This window comes from Drosophila miranda, chromosome 2 (assembly GCF_003369915.1).
Source record: "Drosophila miranda strain MSH22 chromosome 2, D.miranda_PacBio2.1, whole genome shotgun sequence".
NCBI classification, from domain to species: Eukaryota; Metazoa; Arthropoda; class Insecta; order Diptera; family Drosophilidae; genus Drosophila; species Drosophila miranda.
In genome coordinates, this window is record NC_046675.1 from 18,932,278 (window position 1) to 18,949,618 (window position 17,341).

At 35.2% G+C, this 17,341-nt stretch overlaps 2 protein-coding genes across 5 annotated transcripts; one reads left to right on the forward strand and one right to left on the reverse strand.

Annotated features, from left to right (window-relative positions):
- Positions 1 to 899: 899 nt before the first annotated feature.
- LOC108156666 (protein anoxia up-regulated) lies at positions 900 to 10,718 on the forward strand. 4 transcript variants are annotated; one of them, XM_017288283.2, is made up of 7 exons: positions 900 to 1,103; positions 4,484 to 4,510; positions 5,994 to 6,455; positions 6,564 to 6,676; positions 7,088 to 7,218; positions 9,577 to 9,763; positions 9,823 to 10,718. In XM_017288283.2, the coding sequence occupies exons 1-7, from the start codon at positions 1,029 to 1,031 to the stop codon at positions 10,646 to 10,648; spliced, it is 1,821 nt and encodes a 606-aa protein (XP_017143772.2). In that variant the 5' UTR covers positions 900 to 1,028; the 3' UTR covers positions 10,649 to 10,718. The 4 variants fall into 4 exon arrangements, with proteins under 4 accessions (XP_017143772.2, XP_017143775.1, XP_017143774.1 ...); XM_017288285.2 differs by lacking the exons at positions 9,577 to 9,763; positions 9,823 to 10,718 and adding exons at positions 7,327 to 7,494; positions 8,287 to 8,513 and having other exon boundaries at positions 903 to 1,103; XM_017288286.2 differs by lacking the exons at positions 4,484 to 4,510; positions 5,994 to 6,455; positions 6,564 to 6,676; ... (1 more) ...; positions 9,577 to 9,763; positions 9,823 to 10,718 and adding an exon at positions 2,692 to 3,647 and having other exon boundaries at positions 901 to 1,103.
- Positions 8,565 to 17,000, reverse strand: LOC108156667 (synaptic vesicle glycoprotein 2B-like). The gene is made up of 9 exons (XM_017288289.2): positions 16,854 to 17,000; positions 16,615 to 16,776; positions 16,394 to 16,556; positions 13,279 to 13,400; positions 12,585 to 12,996; positions 12,331 to 12,454; positions 11,973 to 12,256; positions 11,752 to 11,879; positions 8,565 to 11,697 (listed from the first exon to the last, which is right to left on the reverse strand). The coding sequence occupies exons 1-9, from the start codon at positions 16,924 to 16,926 to the stop codon at positions 11,651 to 11,653; spliced, it is 1,515 nt and encodes a 504-aa protein (XP_017143778.1). The 5' UTR covers positions 16,927 to 17,000; the 3' UTR covers positions 8,565 to 11,650.
- Between the last annotated feature and the right edge of the window lie 341 nt (positions 17,001 to 17,341).

Consider the following 17,341-nt stretch of genomic DNA (forward strand, 5'->3'; position numbering starts at 1 on the left):
AGACAACGAATATAATAATTCTAATTCTAATCCCAAAATCTAACAGATACAACTTTTCTCTTTATTAAATATGAATTTAAGAATTTCCCTTATTTTTTTTCGTATTTAATTTATTAATCTGGTATATATAGTATTGCAAGCTGCATTCAAATTATGTCAAGATTTTTTAGTGATTAATTTAGTGGGAGGTTTTAAAGAGTTTTAATATTTAGCTAGAAGCTAGAAGCTATAGCGGAAAGTTCAGCTAGCAGAAAAAGATTAGCGATATACCAAAATAATTTAGTTTTTAAATATATTTTTGTTGACAATGGGCTATCTATATTTGTTTGAGACTAGATCAATTTTATTTTACTTAGAATCTACCCATAAATGTGGTTTAGTTAAAAGTAGAAGTATACTGTAGTATTTAACAGCCCAGATTGTAATACTGTATAATGATAGCAAATCATTGAATATACTGGACATATGTAAGCTCTTGTAAGTACGTACATATGTACATATGTATGTGTGATATTTTCTATTCGTAGGAACCGTTTACCGCTAGAAACAAATACATATACAGTTTTTGAGGTATACCCTTTTAGAATAAGAAGCTAAGATAACTGATAAAAGAGTCATAAAAGTTTGTTTAATTAATGAATAGTATGTTGTTAAGACTATTTCGCACTGGATTGTAATCGCTTGAAGATACATAGAACACATTCAAGTATGAGTATGTGTTCGAGTACATGTACATTATTGAACACTAATACAGTATACAGTTTAGACTGCGCGCTCTTTTTGGCCAGAGATTTTTTAAATGCCAAAAATACATTTTCGTGAGATAAATAGAAGAAGAGATAGAGAGTGAGAAAACATTGAAGGCTACACAAATTTTTGAAATCGAAAAATTATAAGCAACTGATTCATGAAATTTTCGGTCAGAACAACTCGAGCGGGCGTCAAGTGAACAAAACGAAACGACTATACATTCGAACTAAAATCACCGAATAATTTCTAACAAGACAATTTCATAAAAAAAAAACAAAATGGTTTACGAAAGTGGATTTACAACTCGCAGAACTTACTCCTCCAGACCGGTGACAACTTCTTACGCCGTTTCGGTAAGCCATTCAATGTAGAAAAAAGATAAAATTCGGTTGTGAAGTTTCTATTTAATAAAATCTGTAAAATTAATCTGTGCGTAAGATCTTAAATTTTACTTGTATTATCTCATTTGTTAGATTTGCTAACAAGTGTTTACAATACGCTGCGGATAAGTTTGACAAGTTTTAATATATTCAGCTACACAACACACCCGAATATGTATCTGAAAAAACTATTTTTTAAACGCTTGTGTCCCACTTATTGTAGTCTCTGTTTTCATGTTTAGAAGCTTTTTTACTTAAGAAATTGAAACACGTTTGAATTTAAACTCAGTTGCCACTTCAAAGTGTCGCACAATTATGAATATCGTATCTACAAATTTACTGACGGTACAATTCTATTCCAGTACTACTAATATTTTTACCTTGTCCTAGTTTCTGAAATAATGTATATACTACTACTATATAACGACAAGGTGACTTGTAAATATGTACATACTATATGAAAACTTATAGAAATTAAAAGCTGTTTTCTAGGGGTAATCAAATATTTTCCTAGGTAAATTCTAAAACATTTCTATAATGAATTAAGAAAACTCGTGTACACTAATCATTAATCAAAAATCAATGTAAGTGAAAATATGAACCTACTTTTGTAGGTATGTAGCTATGCATTTTGTTCGTGATCCGTCGTTTACTCATGTTTTAAATATAACAAGCAAACACATTTTAAGAATTTGGAGGCCAATATTTTATTATTGTGCCTGAAAATGTGCAGAAAATAGACGAGTGAAATTCCAAACACACTCAAATATTTGATAAATATACATATACAAACAAAATTCTCTCGATTTTTTTTTGAACGCTGCGGCTTATTTTTTTGCTCTATGCATGTGTAATACTAGATGCGCGCGCATTTCGCGTTTCGTTAGACCTAAAAATATCTTTCTGATTTCCACAATATATAAGCCAAAATCGTTGGAGGAGCTAGAGATCAAACAGTAGCAATAAACTTTTCATAATTTACATGTCTGCATAAAACTACATATTAGTCATTCAAGTATGTATACATTTACGTACAATGTTGCTAAATTACATTACTCATTAGTGTTATTGTACAGTACAGGCCGATGCGTATTAAAAAATTAACAAATTATTGATATACACACATAAATTAATAAATGCACATAGTAGATATAGACATAGACGTAATGGAACAATTTGTAGGTACATACTTATATCCTATGTTCAAATATACTCGTAAATGTATGTACATGTTTTTTATCTTATCCATTTGAATGATGCGCCGAATACTAACTACCATTCTTTACAATATTAAGAAAAACTTGTACATATGTATGTGAATGTAATCTTGAATACAAATTTACTTAATACTCATACATACTATTTGTATATTAATATCACCCACAGCAGGCATGTAACTTGCACAAATGTATATATTTATGTATGCATGTATGTATGAGCCTTACTGATAAGATGTTTTGTAATTACCTGCGGAATACTGTAAAATATACTATGCACACTCTAACCTTGACTTGGCTGTCTTAGAAATTATAAACGATTTGTGGAATTTTGGGCATTACAGAGAACAAACAGAACACCAATTGACTGGGAGAAAGTTCCATTTGTGCCTCGGCCTTCACTCATCTCCGATCCAGTGACTGCTTTCGGAGCTCGAAGAGCAGAACATGAGCAGCGAAAGAGATTCATACTTGATCCAATCAATAAGGCGGCAATAAAGCCAAATTATAAAATTGCCTATGAGCCCATTGAGCCATATGTTTCTGCCCGCGATAAGAATCGTACTCGGATTTTAAGTTTGGTACGACAACATATCGACACCGTTGAAGCCGGTGGAAATACGGCTGCCCGAACGTCCCGCGATAGTCTGGACAGTCAACTGCCACGTTTGCACCGAGCTGCCTCGGAAAGTCTTCCGGTGCGAAGGGAAACGTATCGAAATGAGAAGTCGGGCGCAATGTGCACAAAGTACTATTTCTAATGAACAGAACAGATTAAATGTTCCGATCCACATCGAAGACTACTACTAAAATAAACCATTTTCATCAAATAACGATAGGACGTGTAGAATAGTCTAATGTAAACTTGTCCTTGTATTAACCAACTAAAAATTTTTAAAAGATTATTTTGTTTCGAAATGTACATTTACATGTATCCAACGTTTTATAATTTTACTATTGTACATCACAAGCACTTATTTAATGATGAGTTAGAAATACTCTACTGTAACTAGAGAATTCTATTAAAAATATTTAGCTCGAACATGTTTCAATTTCGTTTAAGTGGACATATCTTAAAAGTGTATCTTAAATGGTACAACACAACTTAACTAACTAAGCATAGTGGGGCAACATTTACTCAGGCCTTCTGCCCATGTTAACAGCTATAAATTTATAGTATAATCTCTGATCTGATATCATACATATGGATATAGTTAACATTAGTTGTTTGTGAAACAAAATTGAATTTAACATTTTTATAATGATTGCTTGTGTTGACAATATTTTTTTACTTAAAAATATACAAATCGGAATTTATAGACTCCACGCTTAGACCTGTGCACGGACAGACCTGGTTCGCACCGCAGCCGCGCCTCATCGGACTACTCGTACAATGCGAAATCAACTGTCCAAAATAGCAGTTACGACTCTAGCAACCCATATTCTAGGCCGGAGCGCTCAACTTATTCGTCTACCGTGGAGAAAACATCGCGTAGTGGGCCAGGTGGTTCATACAACTATAGCACAGAGCGGACTAGTACGACTGGAGCTGGACCTGGCGGTTACAGCTATTCTTCTACCACTTCTGGAAACTTACCAGGTGGCACCAAATACCGCCACTTCTCTTATCATGTCTAAACTGTTGACATTCAAATTATGGAAAAGTTCTTCAAAGCTGCAAACATATTAATCTAATACAGCATTATTTAAAATGTATATCTTTAAATAATCAGCATAACCATCTAACTACGTATGTATGTATGTACCTCTGTTAATGATATTTTGGTGCTTGTTTTCAATTTGATGTACACTTATTGACTCGGACTAATCATTACTAATGTTCAACAATTTGTTTATGTTCCCCATCTCAAACACTTATAACTAAAAAATATTTGTGATACAATAAAAAAACATGCTCTTCGTTAAAAAACAGCATCTTTTTACTTTAAAAAGAGTTAGATACGATATTCATACAGTTGTAGGCTTTTGTTGTGGTGAAAAAAAAATGTTTCTCAATGTGTAAGGTTAGAACAAAAGTGACAAAAGTTTTAGGTGTATTACCTGCAAGACTGTACAGTTAAGTTCAATAACTAGACGACATTTAATTTCTTCAATGGTGTTGTATATTTTTTGCAGTATCCGTCCGTTCAGAAAGTAACTCGTGTAAGTACGTGATTTAAAAAATGTTTGCATATACCTCTTCTTATTCATGTGTCTATAGTATTACTTTTCTTTTAATTTGACATTTATCACACTGCTTAATCACCTCTATAACCTCATCGTCACTGGACGCCGACTCGGTTAATTGAGACCTTAGTTACTAAAATATGCGTATATATGAATACTTCACTAGTTTTAACTTGCTACTTACAACTCCAACAGAAGAGCTCGATTCTTTTTATTTAGTACACATATGACGCAGTAAGAGAGCTGAATATCGAATTAAACCCAGCAGATTTCAATCGGTCGTAATTTTAAACTTGTATTACATAAGATTGAGTATTGAATTGATGAAAGTGGGACCCGAAATTTGATACTGAAGTAACCAAAACATTCACTGTCTCTATGTCGCTGTAAAGTTGCAAGGAATTTTAGATTATATTATTGAATGATACAGTCGTGATACATGCGTAAAAAGTATTTATTTATCTATTTAATTAAAAATTATCTAATAATAATGGGCATAGATACGATAAATAAAGGAAAGGAGGAAAGAAAACAATTAACAAGTTTGCAAGGTTCATATGATTATAAATATTAAGTGATATAATCTTAAGGGATGGTTCCATGTGTGGGCTCCACACACAAGAACTATACTCCAATATCAGACTTACGGGTCGTCACACTCCTGGGACCAACGCTTGATGAACGCTATCAAATAGGACTCCGAGGTCATTTGAACTCGAAATTCGCTTCGGGACATGTGGAGCACGGCGGTAGAATGTCATAAGTTAGCATTTAGAAAAGTTAAGAAAAAGAAGATTATTTGAACACCACAATATTAGTTAATTTAGGTCTAGATGAAAGCGTGTGAACCAAATACCAATCAGAGTGGGGCAGACTGATTTTAACAGCATCAGCATACATTAGTGTGGTAGAGTAACGTCAGGAATGTCATTCACAAATCAAAAGAAATGAAGCGGACCCAAATGACTCCCTGTTGCACTCCTGATGTAACATTAATAATATTTGACAACACATTAGAAAACAAAACACATTGAATGCGGTTAGAGATAAAGGATCAAATACAATTTTGAAGATTTTTTTCCGTGCTAAAATCCGTAAAAACTACGTCCGTCTGCAAAAAACTTTGAAAGCCGCGGTTGATTAAATTAGAGCACTCAGGAAGGTTATTCGATGTTGATCGATGTTTGAAAAGCCGTGCTGCGACGGAGATATCAAACTGTAGATAACATGTTGCAGTTACCGGGTGACCAGGAACTCCACAAGCTTCAGGATGGCGAAAAGCTTTGCGATACCACGATTGTTCTCAATGTTAGAATTTATTTTCAACAGTTCATCATATACCAATCCGCCTCTAAATCTATTTAGCTACACATTCTTTATCATTAATCTAATCTTAGCTTCAAACTAAGTACATATATTCAGATTTATGTTACCTTAATTTTTAACCGTCACAAAATAGGTCTACAAATCGAGTTATCCCATTTACTCGAGTTACTCAATACCTAGGCGTATCGTTACTGGAACTCGTCTTGTTACATCGCCAATCCGAGTTGTCACCTCCCCTTCAAGGGTGGTGTCACGGATTATACACTCTCCATCGCCTGTTCGTGTTGTCCGTACAACAACTCGTGTAATTTCATCTCCGGAGAGAACAACGTATTCATATACTACGCCAACGACCTACTACAGCCCAGCCCTTCTATCATCTTACACTTCGAAATATATCCCAACAACGTACACAACGTACACACCATCTTATCATTACAATCCTACAACAATTACTCGTGTGTACGCTCGGTCGGTTTCGCCGGTGAGGATAACTTCATCTTCCGTTCGACCAGTACCTTCGTATTTGAAGAGGCTACCTCCTGGATATGGTGCACGGGCCCTAACTAACTACCTCAATACTGAACCCTTTACCGTAAGTTTTTACACAGTGTATCCCCAATTGAAGTGATTGTGTTTAGTTCTGTGCTTTGCTGGTCCTTTTTTAGTTTAAATAATTGAAAATAATCAATCCAACTTCCAGACATTTTCTGAGGAGACAAGCCGGATTCGTAATCGGGCACAATCTCTGATTCGGGACTTGCATACTCCTGTGGTGCGCCGAGCACGTAGTTGTACACCATTTCCAGTAACTGGGTAAGCCTTACAAAAAAGCCAATATTGTTTCCCCGGCACTTTTAAAGTATAAAAAGATATTGTATTCGAGGCTCATACTAACCCACTTGGAACCGACATTTCGTCAGGCGATGGTCAACTTGCCATTCAATTTAAATACAACAGTTGATTTGTTGGGTAAAGTCGTTTTCATCATGTAGTATCGGTCGTGGTAGCTTCACCAATTCGAGTACTACAGGTTAGAAGAGATAGACAACGATTCTTAATGAGAAGAGCAAGGACAGCGGCGAGAAGAAGAGAAATTTCGACAACATTTTGACGATTATACATACATATAGTATACAAAATAAGTAGTTACACATATCTGAATGTTTGGTTAGATTATCATTGTAAAAACAAGTTTTATATATATATAATTTATTTTTTATGTAGCTACACGTATGAACCGACTTCCCAAATGGCCCTAGATGCGTATGTAGCCCGTGTAACAAACCCTGTCCGCCATATTGCAAAAGAAGTGCACAATATATCGCACTATCCAAGGCCAGCGGTAAAATACGTTGGTAAGTTTTTTTTGTCTATGATACATATGTACTTTATACTTTATAAACTTTAAAAATGTTGGTTAGATATTGTATTATTATTTATTATTTAAATAATTAAAAAAAAAGGTAAAAGTCATCTTGCATCAGTAAGGATTTGTGGTGACAAGGCCTATAATGTTAGAAGGCCAATGTACGATTCAGACAAAGTTCGAAATGATATTAACCTCTTGTCCTGGTACCTTAGACATCCGACTTGGAAGAATGATAAGCAATCCCTTGCTTCTCAGAAAGAAGGTAAGTAGTGTTATATCCAATAACATGCCGCTTGAATATGACACCTGTATATATAGCAACCTTGCTTATATGTATACTATGTTACTGCAAATTATCATTGTTCACTTAATTAAGTACATACGCCTAAAAAGATATTTAGCTCCGCAAAAATCAATTTAGCAAAAGTAATAATTTAGTACACTGTTTTGTATTTGTAAGCATTAGACCGAATCTAATTCCCATCTAATGTCAGAATTTGTCAGGTCGGACTGAATTTTCCCATATATGTACATATGTATAATAAGTACAAAGGGTGTACTATATTATATTCGGTTTGATAAATTAAAAATTCCGAAAAAAAGGTTGGAGCTACTAGAGCATATGTTAATCAGCATTAATAACATGTTCTTGATTCTTATTTTGCCAAAGATCAATCTACATTTGTATCTTAGCTATCTTCATCTAAATATGAAACTGTATTTCTTAACGGTTGGTTATCGTCCGAAACAAAGTCGTTTATCTTACCAAACTTTTTTTCCTTCCTTTGGCTGTATATGATATCTACAGACATATGTGCGGTTAGGCGGGACATTGCTCTATGGACTCAGCTGTTCAGTTGTTTTTTAATACATAATGTGCTTTATAGGGTTCTAGGTACTTCTTTCTGTACGTTCAATATCAATATCAAATTCCTAGGAGACCTTTTTTGTTCACTTGTAACTAACACACACATTTGATTGCTGCATTTTGATTTGTTACGTTCATTGTACTTCACTAACTTTATATGTTTTATGATTGATTGATTCTTTCCAGTTGAAGCTGTTGAAGTTGAGGCCTAAATGATAACATGCCTGATTTTTTGTATGGACAAACACTTCTATTATTTAAATAAAAATATGTAAAAGACTTTCTTTTGCGTGGTAGAAAATCAGCCAATATCGTACAAGATGAACAAATGATCTTGGCAAACTCTGGCGCTTTCACTACTCATACTAATTTATACAAGCCAGATTAGAGAAGATTAATAAATATTCAAACATTATAAACAACGTCATAGCATCATTTGTGATACTAACATTTTTCATGCGTACTATTTTAAAGTTGACCTATTTTTATTTTTCATTTGATTTGTCAAAACAAAATAAAGATAAAAACTTACATACCTACAAACATACAAACAGACACAAATCTAAATACATACATATGTTTTTTAACGCAAATTTTAATTTAATTCCAACAAAAAATTATTCTCAGAACTTAATTTCTCCAAAAGGCTAAACTTTAAACTATATAAAAATGTTGAATGATAGCTGCAGGTGCCAAATAATTGAGATAAAAGGACTTTAACTTGAAGCCCTGGAATTATTATAAAAAGCAATAAATTTATCAGTGTTATTGTCAATTACGTAATTGTAGCTTACAATTGGATTGGTGTTGGTTAACATATGAGTGGTAAGGTCGTTACCACGCTTTTCCAAACAAAATATATTCGGATTTGAAGTGTACGACTGAGTGTCAATTTGCTGGGCGGAGGAAGTACCATTTTCCTCCAAACAATCGAATTAGATCAGCAAAACAATTAATTGAAAAACTATATAGATTCGATTGAATATATCAATTGATCGAATTTGTGTTTCCTGCCGCTGTTTTCGGTACCCTTAACTTTATATTATATTTGAATGCATACATACATATGTACATGTGTAAGGCCTGAATAAATGGCAAATGTAGAACCCGCCTTGAAGTCTATAATAATCTGTACTTTTAAATGTATATACATACATCCATATACATTTTTGCTTAACACATTAATACCATTTTGTCTAAATTGTACACATCCTATATTTTTTTTTTGTATTCTCATTAATGCCATAAAATTACCCTAAAAATCATTGGCGTCTACTCTATCTGCAATTTTACCGTGCCTCGCCTAAGGTCAACAATACAATTCATTTGGATTAGTAAGTATTAGTGATACATTATTATGTAAATTACTGAGTAAAACAAAAATTTGGGCAAACTAATATTTAATTATTATATACATTTAAATATAAATGATCCATTTAATTGTTTCAAAATATTAACGACAAGGTTTATTTGCAGATGCCGATTTAGATCCCAATCGTCCATCTAGAAAATTTTCTGCTCCTAGGCCTTTGGAGGATCCTGTCGATCTAGAGTCGAAAGAGAAGCAGCGTCTGCGCCAAGAACGACTCCTAACAGTAAACGAAGAAGCCTTGGATGAAGTGGAAGTTGAGAAAAAGCGCGCTCAAAATGCAAGCGAAGAGAAGTGAGAAGTGACAATCTGAATTATTTGCATCCATAAATTTATTATATTTTACGCCTTAGAATTCTTAGGGAGGAAAAGAAACGTTTAGCTGCCGAAGCCGAGAAACGAAATATCAAAGCCAAGATGGAGGCAGATGCTCGCTTAGTCAGAGAAGCTGAAGAAGCAGCCCAAAAGGCTGCGGAAGAAGCAGCCCAAAAAGCTGCGGAAGAAGCAGCCCAAAAGGCTGCGGAAGCAGCCGCCCAAAAGGCTGCGGAAGAAGCAGCCCAAAAAGCTGCGGAAGAAGCAGCCCAAAAGGCTGCGGAAGAAGCAGCCCAAAAAGCTGAGGAAGAAGCAGCCCAAAAGGCTGCGGAAGAAGCAGCCCAAAAAGCTGAGGAAGAAGCAGCCCAAAGGGCTGCGGAAGAAGCAGCCCAAAAGGCTGCGGAAGAAGCAGCCCAAAAGGCTGCGGAAGAAGCAGCCCAAAAAGCTGAAGAAGAAGCAGCCCAAAAGGCTGCGGATGAAGCCGCCCAAAGGGCTGCCGAAGAAGAAGAAGCACGTATTGCAGAGGATGAGCGGTTAGCTAAAGAAGCACTTTTGGAAGAAGAACAACGTTCACGAGAGCATGAACTTAACCGCTTAGCGGAAATTGAAAAGCAAGCTGAAGAAGAGAGCGAGGGTGATCTCGCACGGCAGGCCGCGGAGCTGGCAGAGATAGGTCGCCAAGAAGCTGAAATTGCAGCTCTGGAGCTTCAAGCCATTCAAAAAGTTGAGGGGGAAACCAACGAACCACTTATTGAAGAACCAACCACACCAAACGACGCAACCATAGAATTGAGCGCTACGTTTGATGACACTGTTGGTCCGGCAGGCGGGGATAGCTATGATGACGAATATGACGAAGACGAATAGTTTTTGAGTAATAAAATTTCTGTTATTTTAATTTCAAAAACTATTAAAATAAATATGATACAAATTTTAATTTGTGGATGTTTTAAATTTCTCCTTTTTTCCTCCCTTTTCTGTCAGCAAGTAATTGTTCCGGACTAAATGGATGTTCTTTACACCACAGTCTTTACACTTTAGCTTACTGCTGAAAAGTGATTAGTGAAGATCTATCGATACTGCTGAACCAGGCTTCTTATTTTAATAAGCATTCGTTTTAGCTAAGGACAAATACATAAGATACATTGCTTGGTTTATTATGGTATGGTCATCCGAATGGGTGAAATCGAAAACCTTGGCAAGTTCAGTGCCAATTCCAGTAAAATTCTCAAATAATGCGTCAACTGGAAAACCTGGAAAATCTTTACCAATCAGAAAGGTTATCGTTTCTTCTTTACATTTTCGGTCGAAAACTAAATGAAATTGCGGAACTCATCGGGTAACATCTTCTACTGTTGAGGAGACTGCGATGAATCCAGGCCTCAAAACAAACTTGTAAAGCTAAACTTGCAAAGCTAAACGTGCAAAACTGAAGCAAATGATAATATACATTTGAAAGCTTCATATTTTCCAGAAAGTAAGATTAAGCCACATATTTCTTTGTACCGATTGATAGCTGCATTCATTGGATTGTCAGGATTCAGAAGAATTCGGGAATTTTCAATGTTGGTATATCACTCTCAAGCTATTACTAAGAATTTAAACTCAGCTCTGAAAAACATCATCTTCTTCTTAAAGCCGAATCGAATTTAAAAGAATCGGCAATATGTAACTCTAAATATGTACCTCGACTGCTTCATAGAGGAAAATTGATTTGAAGTTATGTTGAGGTAAGGGAATGATCGATTAAAATTATAGCTACAAAAGCTAAGGAAAAGGGAAACGTATGTTAGTATTAGTACTTAAAGAAGTGAAATGGAACTAGTGGTAGATATATGTAGATTGTACATTTTCCGGTACTGTCCCTTACTAAGTAGATCTCCGTATTGGTATGATATAAACGAGTACGACACACACTGAAATAAAAACATTGTTAATATTTGTATACTATTCATTATTAAATAAATTACCAAAGAGAACAAAAGTACAAATAGCAAAAGTTATATTACAGTATGGCTGTAATGTAAGTCCCATTAAGTTTGTAGCTGCGATGATTCCAAGTCGTCCTAAGGACATGCAAAAGCTAACAGCTTTTCCCCTACAATTTGTAAAATACATTAAAAATATGCATAAATTCTTTTGGATTTGTTGTATTTTTAAAGGTAAATGTATATTCGAATGAGGTGTTTACCGTAGATGCGTTGGGACCAGATCAACTATTGCACCGAGCATGATGGAAATCGAAAGTCCCGGCAGAAGTATATAGAGGCAAAACAAAACTAGTACTGCCGTACGATTTCCAAAAAAGTGCAGACAAATACCAGAAAACGTTGCAATTATGAGCGCAGCTAGTAGTACGTTTTTACGACCCAAAGGGTTAATCAGAGTGCCTTGAATCGAAAATCCAATTAAAAAGGCGACTCCAACAATTATGTTGTCTATATAAGTTTTGCTTGATATATGATCAGAGCAGGCCTAAATTAATAAGATAATATGTAATTTAAAAAATGTAATTCCCATAATTTAATGAGAAAAATAAGGATATGTACCAGTGTGGAATTTTCTGCTTTTGTGTCATACTCGCTTAATATTTCGCAAACGGTAGATGAATCATTGAAGGCCTCAGATGACCGGTTTACGATTTCTGGAAACCAAAATTGCATACCATTTGAGCTGCAAAGAAATATTGTACGTAATAATGAACGGTCATGCACTATTTATGTTTTAATAATTCAAGTAGATGTCTTATTAATATTTTACTTGACGAAAATGTTACAAATGTTATTTTCGATTTTCGCTTTACCTGAAAAACATCCCAAATACTGCTAAATTGCTAATTATAAAGTAGAATCCGTGTGGCTTATGAAAAAGAGGGACGGTTGCACGTGCAATTTTTGATAATATACATCTGGGGATATTATCCATCGAATTCTCCTCAGAGTTAACTTCCGACTTGAGCATAAACTCGTCACAATTTAGTAAGTCCTGGATAGGTTTGCCTCGATTAAACTTACAAATCCAAGCAACAGCTTGTATAGCCTCGTTGATTTTATTTTGTGATAATAAAAGCTTCGGGCTTTCTGGAAAGCGTAATAGTATCAAGCCGCCAATTAATCCGGGAAGGAGACTTATCAACATAATTAAACGCCATGGCCGAAAAACAAAATCGCCTATGCTGATCGACCAGTTAGACGACAGTACCATCCAAGCAGTCACTAAAGTTCCAAGACAAATTAGACAAAATAATAAAATATAAAAATTGTTGCTGTAGGTAAAAGTATCATATAAACTCAAACTAGTCTAGTTGACAGTTTTTTAAGCTATCTGTCTGAAGCTTTTCACAGACCAGACCCATCTCTTAGCTGAAGATTTCACAGCGAAATTGCTAAGAGAACATAATATAGCATAGAGCATACATATAAACAGATATTTTTAGATAAACTAATTAGCAATATCTGAAAAAGTATCAGCTATCCATTTTTTCTCGTAATTCTTACCTGGAACATATATTGCAGTCACACTGACGAACATTGTGGAATAATTAATAGCAACTGCTCGATGTTTGGGTGTATTGAATTCACTTAAATAGGCATACAGTGCAGCTGACACACCACCAATGCTATATGCAAGACATTAAACAAACAAAAAATAGCTTTAAACCATGTTAATTAAATGTGACCAATAAATGTGAATTGTATAATGTAAATGGAGACAGACTCTATGAGAATTTGATGGATTATTTAACAGCATTTTTACGCTTCCAGCTGAACCGACTTTTTCTCATAGATTTGGGAATTTAACATTTCTTTTATAAATATAAATATAGTTTTCGTACAGTAGCAAGATTTTTGTTTTAAATTTAAAAAAAAAAAATATTATTGTTTTGGACGGACATTTTGGCTAAGGAAGGCGTCGGGCTGGCGAATGGAACAATTGCGAACGTGCCTGTCTCCGATGGAATGCTAGATAACTGAGATTCATACTGGCCTATGCGTGGCACCTCTGAGGGCCTTCCAGGTTAAGCTTACCTTACCTCTTTTTTTCTAAAACATGTTAAAACTAAGTAAAAAATACATTGAGAGGCTTGGTTTTAAATGAGCAATTTTCCGTTACCTCCCGGGTGCTGTTTTTGACCGGCCCAAATACTTTAAACATGAAAAATTGCCCAAAATCAACGTTAGCACCAATTAAAGTGCTAATTTAAAGAGATAATTTAAAATTAAAAATCATATTTTATACCCGATACTCAAAGAGTATTGGTAATACCCAAAATAAAGCGTTTCCGACCCCATAAAGTATATAAACTTATGATCAATCAATAGCCGAGTTAATATATGTCTGTCTTTCCGTGCGTCTTTCTGTTTGTCGATATTGTTTGACGCATATTCCTCAGAGATTATAAGAGCTAGATCAATCAAATAGAGGTTAGATAAATTAAGTGCAAGAACATAATGGTCGCAACTCACTTATAAGTGGACCGACCATTAGAAGACACGTGAGAACTGCTGTGTCTGCACTTACTGGATATATATATACTGCATATACATATATAAGTTAACCACCAACGACTGTAATCATAGCTTTTAATTTTATAAATGATCAGTCTTAAGTTTGAATCTGAATAAAGCGCAGCGTATCGCTCGCCGTTGATCACTAATTCTTATTCATAATATTCGGCCAGCCACCGTTACCGAGTTCGATAACGAGCCCGAACGTTTCTATATCACTTAGCTAGTTAACGCTTCTGAGGAATTTCTTAATTAAAAATAATTAATAAATATACTTAATTACATCATATGTGTGTTTTTGTGCAATTAAATCATTTATACATACTACATACTATCGCGCTGCCGCTGTGCTCAGCCACAGAGGCTTTGGTATAAGAACCTTATGTAATAGGCTGAGACAGGATTCAGTACTTGCAGCACTTACATTGCCAAATATAGCTAGTTATACCAGTTAGACGGGGCTAGTTGGCGGCTCGGCCATTCCGGCTTAGGGTTTCCCCTGTACCCGGGGCGGTCTGTGTGCCATATCCCTAGGATAGAGAGGGTTGCGAACGAAACGTCACCCGTGGTAACTGTACACACCGGTGGAAGTGCGACTATACTCTCCCCGTGAGGGCGGCTGGAAACAGGTCCTGGTGCGGTCATGTCTCTGCCAGGATGCTGGTAGTCGGGCTGAGAAAATAAAACTCTCAGTGGAATTACCCCAATCAAAGTTGACACTGTTATATGCCGAGGGTCAAACCAGGGACATTGTCCAAATTTATCCAATCCTCCGGATAGGACTGCCCTTAACCTGCAGTAGTCTGCTCTCACTGTTCAGGCAACGAGAAGGGGCACACTCCCTTGCGGCAACAAAATGGACCTCTTATAGGTCCAAGTGAGCTTGGGGGCGGGGATTTTATCCCCCCTCTCCGGCTACCGCCTTAACCTAACCTAACCTATACCACTTATAGTTTTTCATACGTACGTATACTCTTAGTTTACTTTTGAATACACATAAATTCGGGCTCCCGTTTTCACATTCCGCAAGATTTATTCGTTTTCAAAACGAAAACATTTTCTCATTTTACACAACGAAACGAACCTTAATTGCAAAAGAAAAAAAATATATGACTTATTGATGCATTAACAATTTTATGTATTAGATACAATTAAATAAATATGCATACATATATGTATGTATATATAGACTTTTTACATATATTTCAAATCAATTGTTAATCGATGAGAATATGCAAACAAATTATTTATATGCGTGTCGCACCTTGAGTACTCTCATGGAAAATACTTATAATTATTCTAATTCAGAGCTTAAGCGCGGAATCGGAAATCGCGCGATTGACAATTGACTTGAAAAATATGTCAAACTAATTCCATATATATGTATGTATACATATTTATTTTAGTATACATATATGTATGTATATTTTTTTTCTTAGATCGTATATCTAAATATATCATTATTTTAGCAGAAGTCGAGAATCGATGGTGTTTACATAATATGTGTATAATTTAAAATCAACCTGTCTAAAATAAGGATATAAATATGCAATTATAATTAGTAAAAATAAAAAAAAATAACAGCTTTTATTTTATTTCCCAAAGAGTCCCACACCCCAACTTTTGGAGGTCAGGTATGTTCATCAATAAGCTCAAAACTCAAACAAAAACCTTTCTCAAATTTTGGTTCTAGCGGCCGCAATATCACATTACATACTACATGTGCACCCACACATTAAAATACGCAAATAGGCAAAACAGAAAACAACAGAACATTAAAAAAAGAAAGGAGCATACAATCTTTTTTTGAAAAAACATGAAAGCAGATCATTTGCGGTCTGGCTCATGATGATGACACTGTGGGGTAGCCGAACGCCAGAGCCGAAGACCCTAGGATTTAGTTTTTTGTGTTCGCTGTGCGACATGTTCGTTGTATGAATATAGTTGTATGGTTAGTGGTAAAACGGAAACTGTAACGATTAACACAGAATTTACATTTGTTACCCTGAGACCCTGAGTTTAAGAGCATTCCTTTATAACGCTTATCGGTATGTTTTCGTTGGTGTATCGACTAAATTTTTTCCTTGTTTAAATTCGCACTTACCTTATACCAACAAGTAAGTTAATTAAATTAAACATCCAAATGTTTGTAACGAACATAAGAACGAATTGTAATATATTGCTGGCGAACACACCACATAGTAACACTTTCCGACGCCCAACGTCGTCGCTGATGTATCCCCATATATAGGTCGAGAAAAACAATCCTGTATGTTTAGAAAAATGTTCCTTTACGTGTGCAAATTCTACTTTATTTCGACTCACCAGCAACACACGCAGCCATTATCAGACCTTTTTCAGCTTGAGTTGATTTAAATTCACATTGCGATGCGATTACTATAATACTCATGGATTGTTGAGCAGCCACAGACGTAATCGTCAGTAACCCACTAATGATTAAAAGTATCCATTGAGTTTTACCATAACCTGGGAACGGAATCGAAATTTTAGTCTAGTTACAAACCAAGTGACAAGTCGGGCCAAATCGTAACTGAATACTTTACCGATTTTCTCTAATATCACGTCATAGTCCCACAAATTTACAGCCTGGGAATTATTCTCTAACGAGTTTTGCATCGTGGCATACCAAGCAATCTTGTTGACTGGTCATTGCGCAATTGCAACACCATCTTTTATGCATTGTAGTCTGAAGTCAAGAGCAACTTGAGTGGGGCAAACCCGTTTTGAGATCAAAGTAAAATATTTTAATATAAACACATTCAATTGTTATACAGAAGAAAGCAAAAAAAACCAAGATCAAGTTTTTCTCAAATTTGTTCAATTAAGATTACGAAGTTTGGTGTTAGCCACAACAACCATTCGCTCTGGGATCATCCGTTTAATTTGTGTAGATATACATATGTAGATGTTTCCCATCCCATAATGAAGAGCTTAGGCAATAGGATTTAGACATCTGTAAATTTCAATAGAATGCCTTCAAATTGAATATAGTTACGGAAGTGTGACGCACACAATGAATTAAGTTTATACA

Coding starts and splice junctions, on each gene's coding strand:
- LOC108156666 (XM_017288283.2), top strand. CDS start 1,029: ATGGTTTACGAAAGTGGATTTACAACTCGCAGAACTTACTCCTCCAGA. Junction 6,456..6,563: donor TCAATACTGAACCCTTTACC/GTAAGTTTTTAC, acceptor TCCAACTTCCAG/ACATTTTCTGAGGAGACAAG. Junction 7,219..9,576: donor GCCAGCGGTAAAATACGTTG/GTAAGTTTTTTT, acceptor GTTTATTTGCAG/ATGCCGATTTAGATCCCAAT.
- LOC108156667 (XM_017288289.2), bottom strand. CDS start 16,926: ATGCAAAACTCGTTAGAGAATAATTCCCAGGCTGTAAATTTGTGGGAC. Junction 16,777..16,853: donor CGTGATATTAGAGAAAATCG/GTAAAGTATTCA, acceptor TTCCGTTCCCAG/GTTATGGTAAAACTCAATGG. Junction 12,455..12,584: donor GTATTTGGGATGTTTTTCAG/GTAAAGCGAAAA, acceptor ATTTCTTTGCAG/CTCAAATGGTATGCAATTTT.